Source organism: Python bivittatus, unplaced genomic scaffold (genome assembly GCF_059951505.1).
Source record: "Python bivittatus isolate LINGU-HERP-01145 unplaced genomic scaffold, Pbiv_v1 ctg000080_np1212, whole genome shotgun sequence".
In the NCBI taxonomy this organism is placed as follows: Eukaryota; Metazoa; Chordata; class Lepidosauria; order Squamata; family Pythonidae; genus Python; species Python bivittatus.
Window position 1 is genome coordinate 45252693 of NW_028277035.1, and position 15096 is coordinate 45267788.

General features: G+C 38.0%; 2 protein-coding genes across 5 annotated transcripts in view; one reads left to right on the forward strand and one right to left on the reverse strand.

Moving 5' to 3' along the window:
• The window catches only part of RNF123 (ring finger protein 123), a 112032-nt gene that overhangs the window by 11497 nt on the left and 85439 nt on the right, over positions 1-15096 (reverse strand). The gene's annotated exons all lie outside the window — the stretch shown is intronic.
• Positions 9034-14232, forward strand: AMIGO3 (adhesion molecule with Ig like domain 3). Of its 2 annotated transcripts, XM_088133979.1 has the most exons (3): positions 9034-12022; positions 12387-12440; positions 13631-14232. In XM_088133979.1, the coding sequence occupies exon 1, from the start codon at positions 9827-9829 to the stop codon at positions 11351-11353; it is 1527 nt and encodes a 508-aa protein (XP_087990105.1). In that variant the 5' UTR covers positions 9034-9826; the 3' UTR covers positions 11354-12022; positions 12387-12440; positions 13631-14232. The 2 variants fall into 2 exon arrangements, with proteins under 2 accessions (XP_087990105.1, XP_007428478.1); XM_007428416.4 differs by lacking the exon at positions 12387-12440.

Sequence of the window (15096 nt, forward strand, 5' to 3'; positions counted from 1 at the left end):
AGGTACCTGAGAATCCCTTTTGGACCAGCAAAAACCCTATCTATTCTAATGTAAGATGCTCCATAAAACTGATGTCAGCTTATTTCTGGAAGCTAGTCTTTTAGAAGCCAATGGCTTTTGCACCTGAAGCAAAGAAAGTTCACAATTTATATGCCAAATGTCCCCCTTGCCCTCACTTCGCAAGGTACAACATACTGGTAAATTAAACAGGTCTTGAATAGCAGACACTTTATTCTTCATTTGATTGATATTTGATTCAAGGTTGAAAGGCAGCTGCTTAGCAACTAGATCAGCTGACAGGCTGCATTTGCTATACCAACGCCATGGAATCTTGAAGCACAATATGTAAAAAAAACAAGAATGGGTACAGTGGGAATAAGGCAACCCCCCACCTCCTTGTTTATTTATATTTATTTTAAAGCAAATATCTAAGAAGAGTAAAGACAGTCATGCTAAGGAACAATTAAAGATAATTCATACAAGGCTTCAAATGACACTTTATGCATTAAAGAGAATTTTTAAAAGCCCTCTTGTCCTGACTCATACAGATTACGCAACTTGCCCAAAATAAGTGAGGAACAAGAGGAACCAAGGTTTTAGGAATACAAAGCTATATATCCACAGAAAATCAATAATCTGACCTATAAGTGAATAATACTACATAAACTAGAAACCAAAATGCTATGAAACAGAGTTGCATTTTCTGGCTTACTTTAAAATGCTGTCTACTTATTTAAATATTTATCTGCTCCTTATATTGGTAGATAGAATATAATAAGTAAAACAATACAAAGTAATAACAAAGCACTAAAAGAGAATCACATTAAAGGCATATCCAGTACCTGTATACATATAAAAACTGAGCTACAGTCACAAAAATCCAACGGTTGGATAACTAGCTAGAAGTTTTCTTTGCTAAGAAATGAAATAATGGTGTGCCAGGTTGCTTGCTGGAGGAAGAGTTTCCTGTAGTTGAGTCACCACAGCCAAAAAAGCCCTTTCCATACAATGTGCAATATCCAGTGATAGGATGCCAACAAGTGTCCCTGCAGGATATCTGAATAACAGATGGGTAGATAAAGGGAAACGGCCAAACTATGGAGCCACTGCAGAGTCATCACTAATGTCTTAAACTCAGAATAGAAATATATTGGCAATGAGTGCAGTTTCTTTAAGATTTGCAATGTCTGGAGTCTAAACCAAGTTCCCAATAGCATTGCAACTTTTTAAAAACTATTCTAGCCTTTATATGTATATATGTAGTACAAGTTACTATATAACTCATCTTTCTTGGAAGCTATTTATTATTAGGATTGTTTTTATATTGTATTTTAATTGATTTTATCTCTGCTGTAAACTGCCTAGAGTTATTTCAATGAGATCGGCGGTGTCAAATTTGATATATAATAAATACATAGAAATAAATAATAAATAAAATTCATTCATTCATTCATTCACATTTATGGCTGCCCAACTCCAATGGACTCTATTGAGTCCACTGAAACCAGTATGATGAATTAAGGCTGTTCATGATGGAAGTTAAAGAGATTGGATAGGTTCAGAACAAATTTAAAACTAAGGCTAAATAATGCAGCAAATCAGTAATTATCAAGTCTGTTAGAGAAGAAACAGCTGATATGTACCCAGCAAATTACAGGCACCACTCATAATTAATATTTTCAGAAAAGTCATCTGAGGCCTTCAGGTCCCCAGCCTTGCACTAGGATAAGAATCCTAGAATACTGAATTCTATCAAAGTTGATTTTCCATTTCACAAATATATACAAAATTATGGCTTAATAAAAGGTTTTGTTAATATAACTATAATGTTTGTCTTCCTTCTTATCTTTCGTATTCTAAGAAGTTGAAACTTAGTAAGAAAGGTGAGCAAAATAATTGGGATAATTCACCCTCCCCCAACTACTTTTACTAGGTACATAGGAACATCTGGAAAAGGAATTTGCTTTTAACATATAAAATAAAAAGCAAACACACAAAACAGTCCTTGGTTTTTCATGACACCTAAATAAATAAAAATATTTAATATACCAGCCAAGAAATCTTAAATCAGTATGTTTTCCTACTACAAGGGTAACAAATAGTTTAATACTACAAAAAATTAAAGAGAAATTCTTTATTTTAGTGCATGATGCTATTATACAACTCTGTACCTGTCTACTGAAACAGTTGAGAGTCTCACAAGAATGAAATGTGGAAACATAATGTAGAATTTTGCCAGAAGTAACTGTGAGTAGCTTTTTTTCCTTCCATACACCAAATGCATGAAAGGGTGCAGCACTGAGTCTGTGGCTCTGTTCCCAATAATGCTGTTTCCCAACAGCTGCATATTGGATATAATGTCTAGGTATGTACAGTTATTCATGATCCAAACATCTGCATTTATCCCTTATCAGGGAATGTGTGGACAACAGAGACATGAGAGCATCAGTTATGGTTTGGGAAAATATAACTCTGTCCTCTTTTTGTTATCTCCATGTCATTCATATCCATCCATGAATCAAACACACACACACACACACACACAGACACACACAATCACTTAGAAAGATCCAACTTTTGGAGGGGAACTTTGCAAATAGTGTGCTAACTACAAAATAAAATGAGGAAAATTTTTTGCAAGCTCATTAAATAATGTAAATATGGATCTAAAAAACTAATTCATATTGTAATGGCCTAATGCTGGGCCCATAGTGTGAAAGATATAAAAGGTTGAAGGTCTTCCACCTTCTCTCCCAAAAGTCCTCTGGAATAGCACACACACATCCCTCCTGGCTCTGCTTTCCTGCCTTGGTACAGTTGGTTAGTAATTGCTTGGGGCGAAAGAGAGTGGATGGGGTCTTATTAGCACATAACAGTGAAACAACAACAGCAATTTCTATACCAAGTCCTGGCTCTGTAATTTTTAGAGTGTTAAATTAGGGAAGTAAGGCCCTACCTCCTATTTTGGGCTAGATCAAGCACACAAACTTAAGCCTTATTAAAAAGGAAACAGACAAAAAAAGGACATAGAAGTTCTTTTGGAAGTTTAAGGAGTCACATGCAAAATGTTCAATGGTAAAAGATGCTGGACTATAGAGTTACTAAAGTAGAGATAATGTCTTCAGAAAATACTGTCCTCCAGGAAAAAAAATAAAATATTCTGAACAGAATACAAGATGGAATTGGTTTGCTAATAATCAAGGAAAACTCTGTTGCCCAGAAAATCTAAAAGTTATAAAGCTCACCCAAACACTAGGAGTTCATAGATTAAAAAAAGAGAGTGCAATCCAAATACTGCAGTCAGTAAAACAGACTTAATCACTTATAGCCAAATTAAAGCTTAAAATCTCAGCACAGATTTTTAGCTAAAACGTTTATTTCTTGGAAAAAGAGTTTCTGAGGCTACCCTGAATCTGTATAGTTTTCTGTAGCTCTGCAACCTTTTTCCAGAGGCTTCTGTTCCTTGCCTTGGTCCCACCGCTTCCCAAGGCTTGGATTTAAAACATTGGTTTTCCTCTCTAGAAAGAAGAATGGCTGAGTTCCTTTTTGGCCATGTCTAAATGCAGGTAAGTATTAACTCTTCTATTTGAAATAAAGGATGCTGATTCTGTGTCTTGGAATCTTATGAATTATCAGCTGGCAGTGTAACCCAAGTGCTCTAAACTGATCTCCAAAGCATGGCCATTATTCACTGCTTAGTTCTGCATTATATTTCATTTGAATTGAATCGCTCAGCTGCTCCGTCAGTTTATCCACCCACACCTTCTTTCTTGGAAGTTGAACCCAGAGGGCAATAGGCCTCAAAACTCTGCACCATGAGCTGCTCAGAGTTGGTGATGACTGGAGTGGCATACAGGCCCAGTAAAATAAATAAAGATGCCACCTTTTCAACCACATTCTATAAAGCTTTTTCCCTTCTTTACTTCTAACAGTTGCCATGTCAGTGAAATATTTTTAAACTGAGTTGACCTAAAAAGTACCAGAGAGCTCTTGTCCTTGCCTCTGGCTCAAATGCCAGTACATTTCAGCCAGTAGCAGGGTGGTGGCTACTGCATTTACGACACAGCACATTTAGTATCTGTATCGAGCAATGTGCCTGCCTACTGAGAAATGGGCAAAGGCATTTTCTATGTTCCTTTTGCTTTCTGGAGTTGTCACTGGGGTGACTGCTGATGGGTTCTCCTTTCCTCAACTAAAGACAACATTTAGAGTGGTCCTCCTGAATGCTTTATTAAGAGCAAAACAATCAAGTTTGCTAAACTGTGCAGCAGCAGATGGGTTCAGGGAAGCTGGGGACTAAGCTGCCTCAGAGCTTTGTGGCAATATTAGGTTCCCCTACTCTCAACATGAAGAAGGCCTCTATTATACTCCGTAAAGAATTAGCACTCTGCCAATGTCAATCTTCCTCTCATATTACGGAGAGCAGTATTACGGCTTTCCCTTGTTAGAATCTTTAAATTCTGATTCTTTGAGTTCAGCACCACAGACGTGGCAACAACCTTCTGCTTTAACTTGCGGTGTATCTGCTACAGTGGTAAGTTCACCATAAATTAAGAAGGCCACAACCCAAAACTATGTCCTGAAGATGGGAGAATGACAGGAGGAAACTGCCCGCCACCAAAGGAGACTATATTCACAGCATCTTGGATGGTTGTGGCAGAAGTACCTGTTCCAGTACTGTTTCCAAGGAGTTATAGGGCTTGCATCTCCTACAGGAAAAATACAAAAAGCAACTGATTCTCTAAAAGAGACTAATTCTCCTGTTTGGGGAAGGGATGCATTTCAAACAATACACGCACGCAGCTCCAAACACAATAATAAATAAGCAGAAGATGGAGCTAACCACAGCCATCAAACGTTTTATGTCAAATTTGATCTTTTCAGGTGAGGAATCTTCTGTTACTCTAAAAGCCATTAGGTGCTCTCATGCCCCCATGGTGTTTTCCTAGCAGCAGTTGTGCCATTTCTTCCATTTTGTTGTGACTGAAAAGCTTGAAAATGTTTGAAAAAGCTTGAAAAAGAGGAATGTTCCTTTTCAACACGTTAGGTCTAATGGAATTATAGCTGGCAGAGCTCTTCCTGGTGGCTAAATGTAATTGGATATAACTGAGACTTTTCCTGCTCATCTCCCCATGCAAGAGGAACCTGCTTTACAACACAACGGTAAACATCTCTCTTGAAAGTACCACTGCCAAGTGAGTGCATTTGGAGGAACCGTATAAAGAAAATTTCCCCACCATATGGCACTTGAGTATGCTAAAAAGAAAGCTGGAGCAGAGCTATTTTTCTTGATGTGTAAATTTTTGAACATGGAGGTATGCATTCATTGCACGGCAGAGCAATCAGCTTTGTGAATCTTCATATGCATTCTGGAACAAGCCTAGATGTGTATTGCTTCAGTAAGAACCAATTTAGAGTTCTCTTTTTTTTCCCTCAAAGACTAGAGCGATAAAACTCATCATTGCAGCAGTTAATTGTAGCTGTGTGACACCGACATTCACGCTCACTTTACCATGTTTACTTAGGAAACAGCAATTTCATGAGTCTAGCAAGGTCAAATCATACTGCTGATACACAGATTCACAATGTTGCATATCATTCATTTTACGGAGAACCATGTTTGTTCCTTGTTTCTAGCACAAGTTCTATTTTCTTATGAAAGCTACACAGTATCTGGACCAAGGAGGGGAAGATAATTACAAATAAGCAATATAATTATTATACTGCTTGTTTCAGGGTATATTTCATACAAGGGAGACTTTGTCTCTTTTTTGACTGACACATTAAGCAAAACACTAAGAAATCAGAAAAGCTAAGAACACACTGAAATATTTTAAAGATTATTAATTTCAGCAAATGCCACATGGTAATTATGCTACAATGTGCTACATGCATTGGCATGTAGTGGCTGTTAGCCATTTGAGGTAAGCTGGGTCAGGAAATAGACACCATAAGAACCACTGGAACTCTGTTTTAAGATATAATAACAGAATTTTGAAAGACTGAGAGTTTTTCTCTCTCTCTCTCTACTTGTATACCAAAGAGAATTAAGGCAGGTCAATGTTGAGTTTCTTTCTCATTCACTCCTCTCTTTTAGGGCTAAGTCATTGTTTACATAACTTCCCCTGATTTTCAGGGTTATCGTGCTACTACTCTACAGTGAAGACATTATACTTTCCATAGCACATGAGAAGGTTGTTTCTGCGCCTACAAATATCAGGTAGGTTATCATTCTGAAATACAGGGCTTTACAAAATGGTAAGTTAGTTCATCATTCTGAAATTTACAAAACGGTAAAAAATATTTAAATTCATTCAAAGCTTTCCTTAATAAACCATAGCCAAAGTCATTAAAGTGGATGTGGATCTAATCTCCGGATAAAAAGCAGACATGTGAGAAAGAACACTTGGGAAGAGGAAGTATAGAACTATTTCCTATACCTACTACATACAGTATTCAATTCCACCTTTAAAAGCAGCTGCATACAGGGAGGCATCTGGCAAGTACTTCTTCTAGAACAGATCTCCTTCAACTGGAAAACAGAGAGTTAAGTGCCCATCATATCCTGCAGCTGCAGCAGCCAAATTAGTCATTTGCTGCCTTAATGGAAACCAATTACTCGGCTTTGATTTTCACTTCCTTCAAATAAAGCAGCCTAGGTCTCCCTGGAAATTACATCTCAGGCCCTGCTGTTACTACCCCTGCAATTACTCTGCTGACATGCCTGGTCAACCTCCTTAAACAGTACAGGGGGCAAAGGGTAATTCAATGGCACGCAATCTCTCTTTCGATCTCCGACCAACCTTCAGAGCAAGAATAGCTTTCTAACGAGCCAAAAGAACGTAATAAATATCAGGCAGTTCTGCCTCCCATTTCTTTATCTTAGTGTGCAGAGGTGGCTTATTGCACCTGAACATCCCATTTACTGAGAACGAGCTGAAGTTTCATTAGTGGATCAGCCATAGACAAATGTGAAATGAAGAAAGGCCAGATAATTACTGATAGCAATAGAGATAAAAAAACTCAAGAAATGTTATGTTTGTAAACAGAAGCAATGGAAAAGAAATCATGAAGTGTCCAAATACGCAGATGTCTTATGAAGCTGATTCCAACGAAGAATAAGATGAGTAAGATTTGATGTGGGTTTAGAAATGTGTTTTTCCCAGAGAAACTATCCATTTGTCCTTCTCACCTTCATGAAACACACACACACATTTCCTGTCTAGAGAGTAACATTACAGCTAGCAGCTTGACAAGATCAGTCACACAACAGCAAGCCAGTAGCCTCTAAACTAACACATATTAGCAATAAAGGTAAGGTGCAACATCCAAGAAAGGAAGAAGCAACTTCTTGAATGTTGGGGCCACACTCCTAGTCACCAGCTCAAGAGCAGAGGAATATAGGGAGCTACCTTACACTGAGTCAGATTCAGGGCTCCAGGCAGGAAGCCTTTTTGCAGGCAAAGCAGCAGTGGTAGAGCATGGGTTGCACATGGAGGAAGTTCCAGGTTCAGTCCTTGCCAACTCCAGATAAGCTGAAAAACTCCTCTCTAAAACCTTGATGACTATTCCCAGTCAATGCTGGTGACACTGAGCTATGTGAACCAGTAGCCTGACTTTGACTCAGCATTAGGCAGCTTCTGATATTCATAGCAGTGAAAAAGATGTATTTATTATTACTACAACTTGACGAAAAAATGTAGGGCTTTAGAGAACTGTTTATTCAAGCAAATGAACAGAATCTGGCAAGACAACTTTCTGGATTATGGGACAGGTCTGTTTCATCCAGCATAGCAGAGGATAACTTCTGTATGATTATTCAGTACTAGAGTACAGATGGTAGCTATTAACTCACACCTAATTACTTCTATTATTCTACCTTTGGGAATTTGCCAGTGATACAAGGTAAATTTGCTTTCATTATAGAAGCCATTGCTAGGATTATGAAATTATATATTACTGTGATCACTGTACTTATTCACCAAAATCCAGATAGCACTGAAAGATACAAATCCGGAAGAGCGGACCATGAAGCATGATGATGATGCAGTGTAGCAACAGAAAAGCTCTCGGTGAGTTTTCCTAATCAGGATTCCAATGGGGAAAGTTTCACACAACAATGTCAAGGGAATCACTCATTAACTTCACAACAATGAAAGGCTTAAATGTTATGTTTCACAGTGGAAACAGAAGCCTGGATGCTAAGAAAAGTGCACTTTGCCTTGTTTGTGGGCTTTCTGGGAGGGAGGGAATTAGGAACGACTTGCTTTTTAGAACTGAATTACTGAAAAAAATGTGTAATAGTGCCTGCCTCTATTTGGAAGTACAAGATTGTGCCAGCCACTGAATAGACAAACCTAATTATCTCAGTGATCTCAAGTGGTCACTGTGCCATCCTTATGCTTCAGTGTCATTGCCTAATGTACACCTCACCTCTGATTCAGGTTCCTAACCACTGTACAATTTTTCAAGTGTTTTCATCACAAAAGGCTGTAAACATAATGTACAAACATATTCAAAAGAGACAAAAATGATCTAGGTTCGTAATAAAAGATTATTGTTGTTGTTGTAAATGTATCCCATTCAGTGAAATAGGCAAAGTAATAAATTTCCACTTTTGATTGTGTCTTCTTTTAATAATTGCAAGGCCATGCCCTCTAGTTAAAAAAAAATGCAGACCAGATTCAAGAGCTACTAAACCGAAAGTCTACAGAGGCAGCTTGAAGAGAGAGGCGGCTGGGTTTCTTAACGGGAGCACAATCTTCCTTATTTTTACAAGGCTGCTTCCTTCTCCCTCTTTGTTTCCCCTTGCAATTGTAACCACTGGCGCAAGTTGCTGCAGTTCTTGTGTGCCTCTTGGACAGCCAGTCTTAGAATAGCTGTGCAGGATTTTTCTGCCCCCGCATGGCATAACAAAGAACCTACATGCCATTCAAAAAAAAAATGTCTTCACTACTGGTTCTCCTCTCTCCTCCCCTTCTGACACCACTCCCTTTTAACACAAGCCAGTAAGATTGCTTCTAAGCCCACTAGGCTTTCCCCGTCAGTATTCATGGGCTGCTTGTAAATAGCAGAAGAGGAGGGAAGTGTTTGCTTACATTGAGCTTGGCTGAAAGATTCAAGTAGCAAGAAGGAGTGATGCTGCTCAGTATAAACCAGAGAATATGGAAACGGGGTAAGAGCTGCTTTTTTTGGCATTTTCATTTGGGATTACAGAAGGGAAGGGAGAGGCTTCTACCTGAATCTCATTAACAATGGAGCTGTACAGGAGTTGCCTAACCACAGAATACGGATTCACTAATGGAACTTTGGCTCCAAGGACAGTTGGCAGAAATGGCTCTGACTTCTCTGTGCAATAAAGTTATTGAAATGGCAGTCTCAATTGGATGCAAGGACAAGTTATCTAATAGAGAAACTGCTTGGAGACACATCCTTAAACATTCTCAAAGATCCTGAAGTAGAGTTCAGAGGGATTTGGCTCAAGGGCATATTTATTTTTTACCTTTCTAGATGCCTGGTGCCCTTGAAATTATTTGGGCAAAAACTGAACGCAGAGGCTTGTTAAACTGGTACCAAGCCTTAACATGGCATGCTGAACAGTAGCTGCATGTGATTTTTTCACCTGAATGTTGTTTTTTCTGCAATGTACACAAATTGTTTTAGAAGATTTTTTAAGTCTCTAAAAGGGGCCATCTGATTTTAGCAATCCATTCAACTGCCAGCTGTTCAGATTACAACATTCCATGAAAGACCATGCTCAGTGTGAATTTTATTTTGGCAGCCTGGATTGATCTTGCTGGCAGGAAAGAGTGAATTCCATTGTTTCATGATGAGCGTGCCGACATTAACTCTATTTATTTGGAAACTCCTGGGGAAGCTGTTGGTATTGTTTGAACTGGGTGTTCAAGTTAGCATCTTAAGCAATGCTTCCACTTTCACAAGATGCCCTGAAGTCTGTATCTGTACTGCTGATCTCCTGAGTTGTACCAGGAAAAACCTTTGGCATGTCCCTGTCACATTGCCTCCTACAGCTACCACCTTGGATCTCAGCCACAATGCTATTGTTCAGCTTCATGATTATTGGCTGACTACTTTACCACGTCTTGAAACCTTTAGGATTAGCCACAACAAAATAAAAAACATCACCCAACAGGTGTTTCGCAATGCTACTTACCTTGTGCATCTGGATATGTCCTCCAACCATCTGCAAACTGTGGAAAAGTACTACTTTGAAGACCTTGTGAACTTGAAAGAGCTTCTGCTCTACAATAACAAGATTGTGCAAGTAGATGAAAATGCTTTTGTCACACTAATCAATTTGCAAAAGATCTATCTAAGTTGGAATAGGATAACTAAATTTCCATTTGAGTCTATTCAAAGACTTGAACATCCTTATCTAAGGACCCTTGATCTTTCTGCCAACAACCTAAGCAGTATTCCTGTTCAGGTAATAGCAACCTTGCCTAAGTACATTAAAAATGGCTTATATCTTCACAACAACCCTGTGAAATGTGACTGCTCTCTCCAGGAGATGCTCCAGGAATGGAAACATCGTGGTTTCAGTTCTGTGCAAGATTTCATAGAGGAGCATACTTGTAAAGCCTACCCCAATATGTTCTCCTTAATTAAGACCTTCAATTACAATAAGTATTTTAAAGTTTGCTCTTGGAACCAAAGGAAATTTGGCATTCCAGAAGTGCTGTGCAGAGTGGGAGAATCCTTCATAATAGACTGCAACACAAGCTTCCATAAGGACAACACCACCACTTACAGGTGGATCTCCCCACACCATGAATTATTCATGTATCCTGAGCACAGTGATCAGACACATCAACCTTTAAAAAATGGAAGCTTAAAGATCATAAATGCCAATCGGTTGTATTCAGGTATTTATGAGTGCATAGCAATCAGTGAGCTCCAAAAGATCAATGAAACATATGAAGTTAATGTCACAGTCCACCACCCCAAATTAGTGGAGTCTTTCAGTACTAGCCTCACAACCCTCCTAGGGTGTGTTGTAAGCTTGGTATTAGTGCTGATGTACCTGTACCTTACACCATGCTGTTGCTCTAAATGCTGCAGGAAGCCTATAAGTCCCCCTCAAGACTGCAGTGCCCAATCGTCTATTCTCAGTGCCACTCCACCGGCCACAGATGGAACAAATCGCAAGATCAGTGCAAATAAGCATGTTGTTTTTCTAGAGCCTATCAAGGAGAATCAGAATGGCAAGGTCAAGCTGGCTGTCACTGAAGACTTTGATGCTAAAAATTCCAAGTTCCTGCGACTTAAACTGGACTCAGAATCTATCAGTACAGCTTTTTCTAACCCCATCATGTCACCAGCAGATGCATAGCAAACCAACTCCACAAAGTCTTTCTGGGTGGATGGTTGGAATGAAAAAAAATCCTGTTTCCATCCTAAGAGAGAAGACAAGATATATTTATGAAGGATTTCCTCACCAAAATCTACAGAGGATTTTTAAAAATCTCCCTTTGATGGAAGATGATGAATCTTACTCCTTCCATTATCTTCCCCACTAATTCCTGCCCAATTGCTCCAGTTCTCTTTGGTATGGAAAAGAAAAGCAATTTCTGTTATGCAAGGAAAGGAATAATTGTTCTTTACACATCCCAAATGACTGCTGCATGCTTCATCCTCAAGACAACGTTCTAGAAGGGTATCTTCTCCCATTAGAAAGCTGCTGTGGAATATAAACTTGTGTCACGGCTTTGACCTTCAGAGAACAAACTTTTTACTATATAACAAGCCTGTTTTCATTTCTGCAGAAGACGAAGTGCCTCATATTGCCACACAGAGACCCTTCCTTGCTTGCTTCCAAACTATTCTAGCTAGGTACTGCTTCAGACATCAATTGTGGAAATAAATTCCTGAATCCACCCTTTCCATCATCTGCATTGCTTAAAAAAAGTCAGCTTGGGTAAAAAACTGAAGCAATGTTCCCTTTAGAAAGGAAACAAGCACTGCCCCAGATGACCATACTTGGATATGTGCAGTTAGCCAAGTAAGTAAAATTGATTGTATGCCTAGACCATCTTAATAAATTGTTTTATTTCACTGGAACTAAATATGCTGGCTGTAATTTAAAAGTCCCATGTTCTAGATGTCTCTTTTAATGAGTAATATTTTCCCAGTTGCATTTCCAATGCAACCAGGCAGTACCACAGCTATGAAAAACAGATTGGGTATATATGCTTTTTTATAATTTCAGTGGCAAACAAAAACTTCTACCTGAAAATAATATTTAGTTTACACTTAAAGGGCAAGCATTCTCTTTGGAACTAGAGATTCAAGAGAATTATAGTCAGACCAAGCAGGACACTATTTTAGAGAAAGTGCTGATGTTCTTTATCTTCTTTTGTGCACAGTTAGACTATGATCGACACAAACATTGCTCCTGATTGCATACATTTTTACATGTGGTAAGTAATAGATATCTAGCACAACCACTCAGATAGAATCTCCTTTTCATTCATTTGTTGCCATCAAACAGTCATAAAAGATGCATTCGATCTTAGAATAATAGGACCCAACTGTATCATGCTCAAACTTCTCACGTAATGCAAGACTTGTATGAACAAACTTTCCTGCTTTTTTCTCCTTCAGAAGGGCAGATTTGCTTGAGAAAGTACTATTTTGGTAATACTCTTAATCCATAATAAGAAATGGTATGGCAGGACTAAAGGTCCTCTCGAGTTGCATTTAAATGAAAATGTCTATTTTTAGACACAAAAAATAAATGTTTGCAGTTGAACGTTTCTTTACATCGTTACATTGTGGGACAGAGCTGGCTATGTGTATATTATTTGATCATCTAAAAAAATAAAACTCCCTGCACAATAGGTCAGTTTATCTGATCTTGATAATCTACTCAATTCAAAAGAAGTTCAAGTTTAGATCAATTTGAATAGAGGCAATCAGGTATATTGAATGTTCGCTGTCTCACTCTTGGTAATTCAAATTATATCCCCATTTAGACTTGACAGGGTGCTATGATTGGAAAATGCAAAAAGATACAGATTAGTGTCAAAAGTTAGAGTAATGAATGCAACTGCTCCATAAGTTTTGAGTGATCCCATATATAGTGCTATATATTTATTTGATTTTTCAAATTTATTTTAGAAATGTGTTTCGTCACTCCCTCATTCAAAGAGAGCTCAAAGTAATCTATACAGCAAACAAAATGAAAAACCAGACTCCTGATTTTTTCACTACAATAATAGTTACTAATATATAATTTATTGAAAATATGTAAACCCATAGTTTAAAACAACCATTGGATTCTTCTAAAGAGAGTCCAAATTTGAAGGCATCTTCTGGCCAGCAACTCGTTTTTTTGTAGAGAGTCATTAGAAAAATCAGGGGAGGGGAGCTAATGTCTCAAATCCCTACCCCAAAAGTGGTCTGCAAGCACTTTGGTTGATATAGACATTACTTCCAAGTCTGGATCAGGTGATATTTTTCAGGGAAACAAGTCTGATCCTTAGACTAATTCCTCCCATACAGCATTGTATATTCATTTGTTCTGTATCTTTAAAAGTTTAAGATTGTTAATGCTTATTAAACAAAATCTTTAATTATCTTTTTCTATCTTTTTTTTAAAAAAATCTAGTAATGAATCTTACGTATACTACTGGCTACAGAAATCTGCCTGAATAACAATTTGCATTATGCCTGGAAAGTACCTGAACTTGGACTGTCTTGAACCTCTAGAGGAAAGCCTTTTCAAAGTTGTGGTTTCTAAGGACATTGTATATGAGCTTTCAAGAATCGGGATTGGAATATAGAGGGAACCACTATCAAAACTGCTTTCAGTTGACACCAGTCTTTGTAAGGGGGAGCAATGAACTTACATCAGGCCCTATGCATGGGTTTCTCCAGGGAAAGCAAGGGAGGGGCAAATGATAACATATGTTATGTTATGATATGTGTTATCATTTGTGATGCCACGATTTGTGTCAGGCATCCTGATGCGAATATATAATTGCAGCATTTGTGTGATTACATCATTGCACATGTGTCATCATTTTGGCTTCATCACAGTTTGCTGTGTACACTGCTGGTATTACAGTCTGGGATATGTATAGACATATATTAATCCTTGCTGCTCTTTAATGGGGAAAGCTCATCTCTTGCTGCCTTCCTGCTGTTTTGAGCAAAAAAAGAGAAAAGAAAAGAAAAGAAAAGAAAAGAAAAGAAAAGAAAAGAAAAGAAGCCAAACAGCAGACATAATAGTTTCCAGAGTCAGCATGAAAAGACAAAGCACACTCTTTTTTAGTTTAGCCTTCTCCTGGCAGTGGGTGCACTTGTGTTCAAGAAAGAAAGCACAACAGTCTATTTCTTGATCAAGGAACACTACAGGGAATTGCCAAGGTCTGCAGTTACATAGAGGATCCTTCTACAAGGGTGCAATGTATTGGGAACAAAAAAAGAGGCTGTAAAATTCAGTTTGCTTATATTTTATTTTGTGCACTTTACGGCTATAGTTCAATGTGGAATATGGAGCTGAAATTGATTTCTTAAGATGTTCATCCTTTATATGAAAAAAAGCAGAAAATGTTTCCCAAAGGATCAAAAACCAGGAAGCGTAGCTGATCTCTAATACAGAATTCCTATTGGACCTCCAAGTATTTATTATTTTACAGCCCATGAGTCATTGCCAAATTATTCAAAATAAAATAATTGTTTTCAAAACTTAAAAATTAATATGATTTCCAAAATTTATTTTGAGGGTAAAGCATGCATTGCTTCTGTAAAATGCATGCTGTTCCTGATTATAAACCAAAAATAACTCTCCAAAAAAGATGTAATCAGGGAAGAGGTGATCTCGTGAAACTTTGTCTAGCTTTCTTCCATGTATATAGCCCTATAACAAAGAGGGGGAACCTATCACCTTTCAGATGTTGCTGAGCAATAATTCCCAGGATCCCTTACCATTAGTGATGCTGTCTGGGCCATTGGTCTGGTTAATATGTAATATCTGGAGGATCACAGGTTCCCTGTTCCAACTCTCTAGATGTGCTAAATATTCCCAGAAGGGGCTTTCAACTTTATATCTACTTTATTTATTTAACAAAC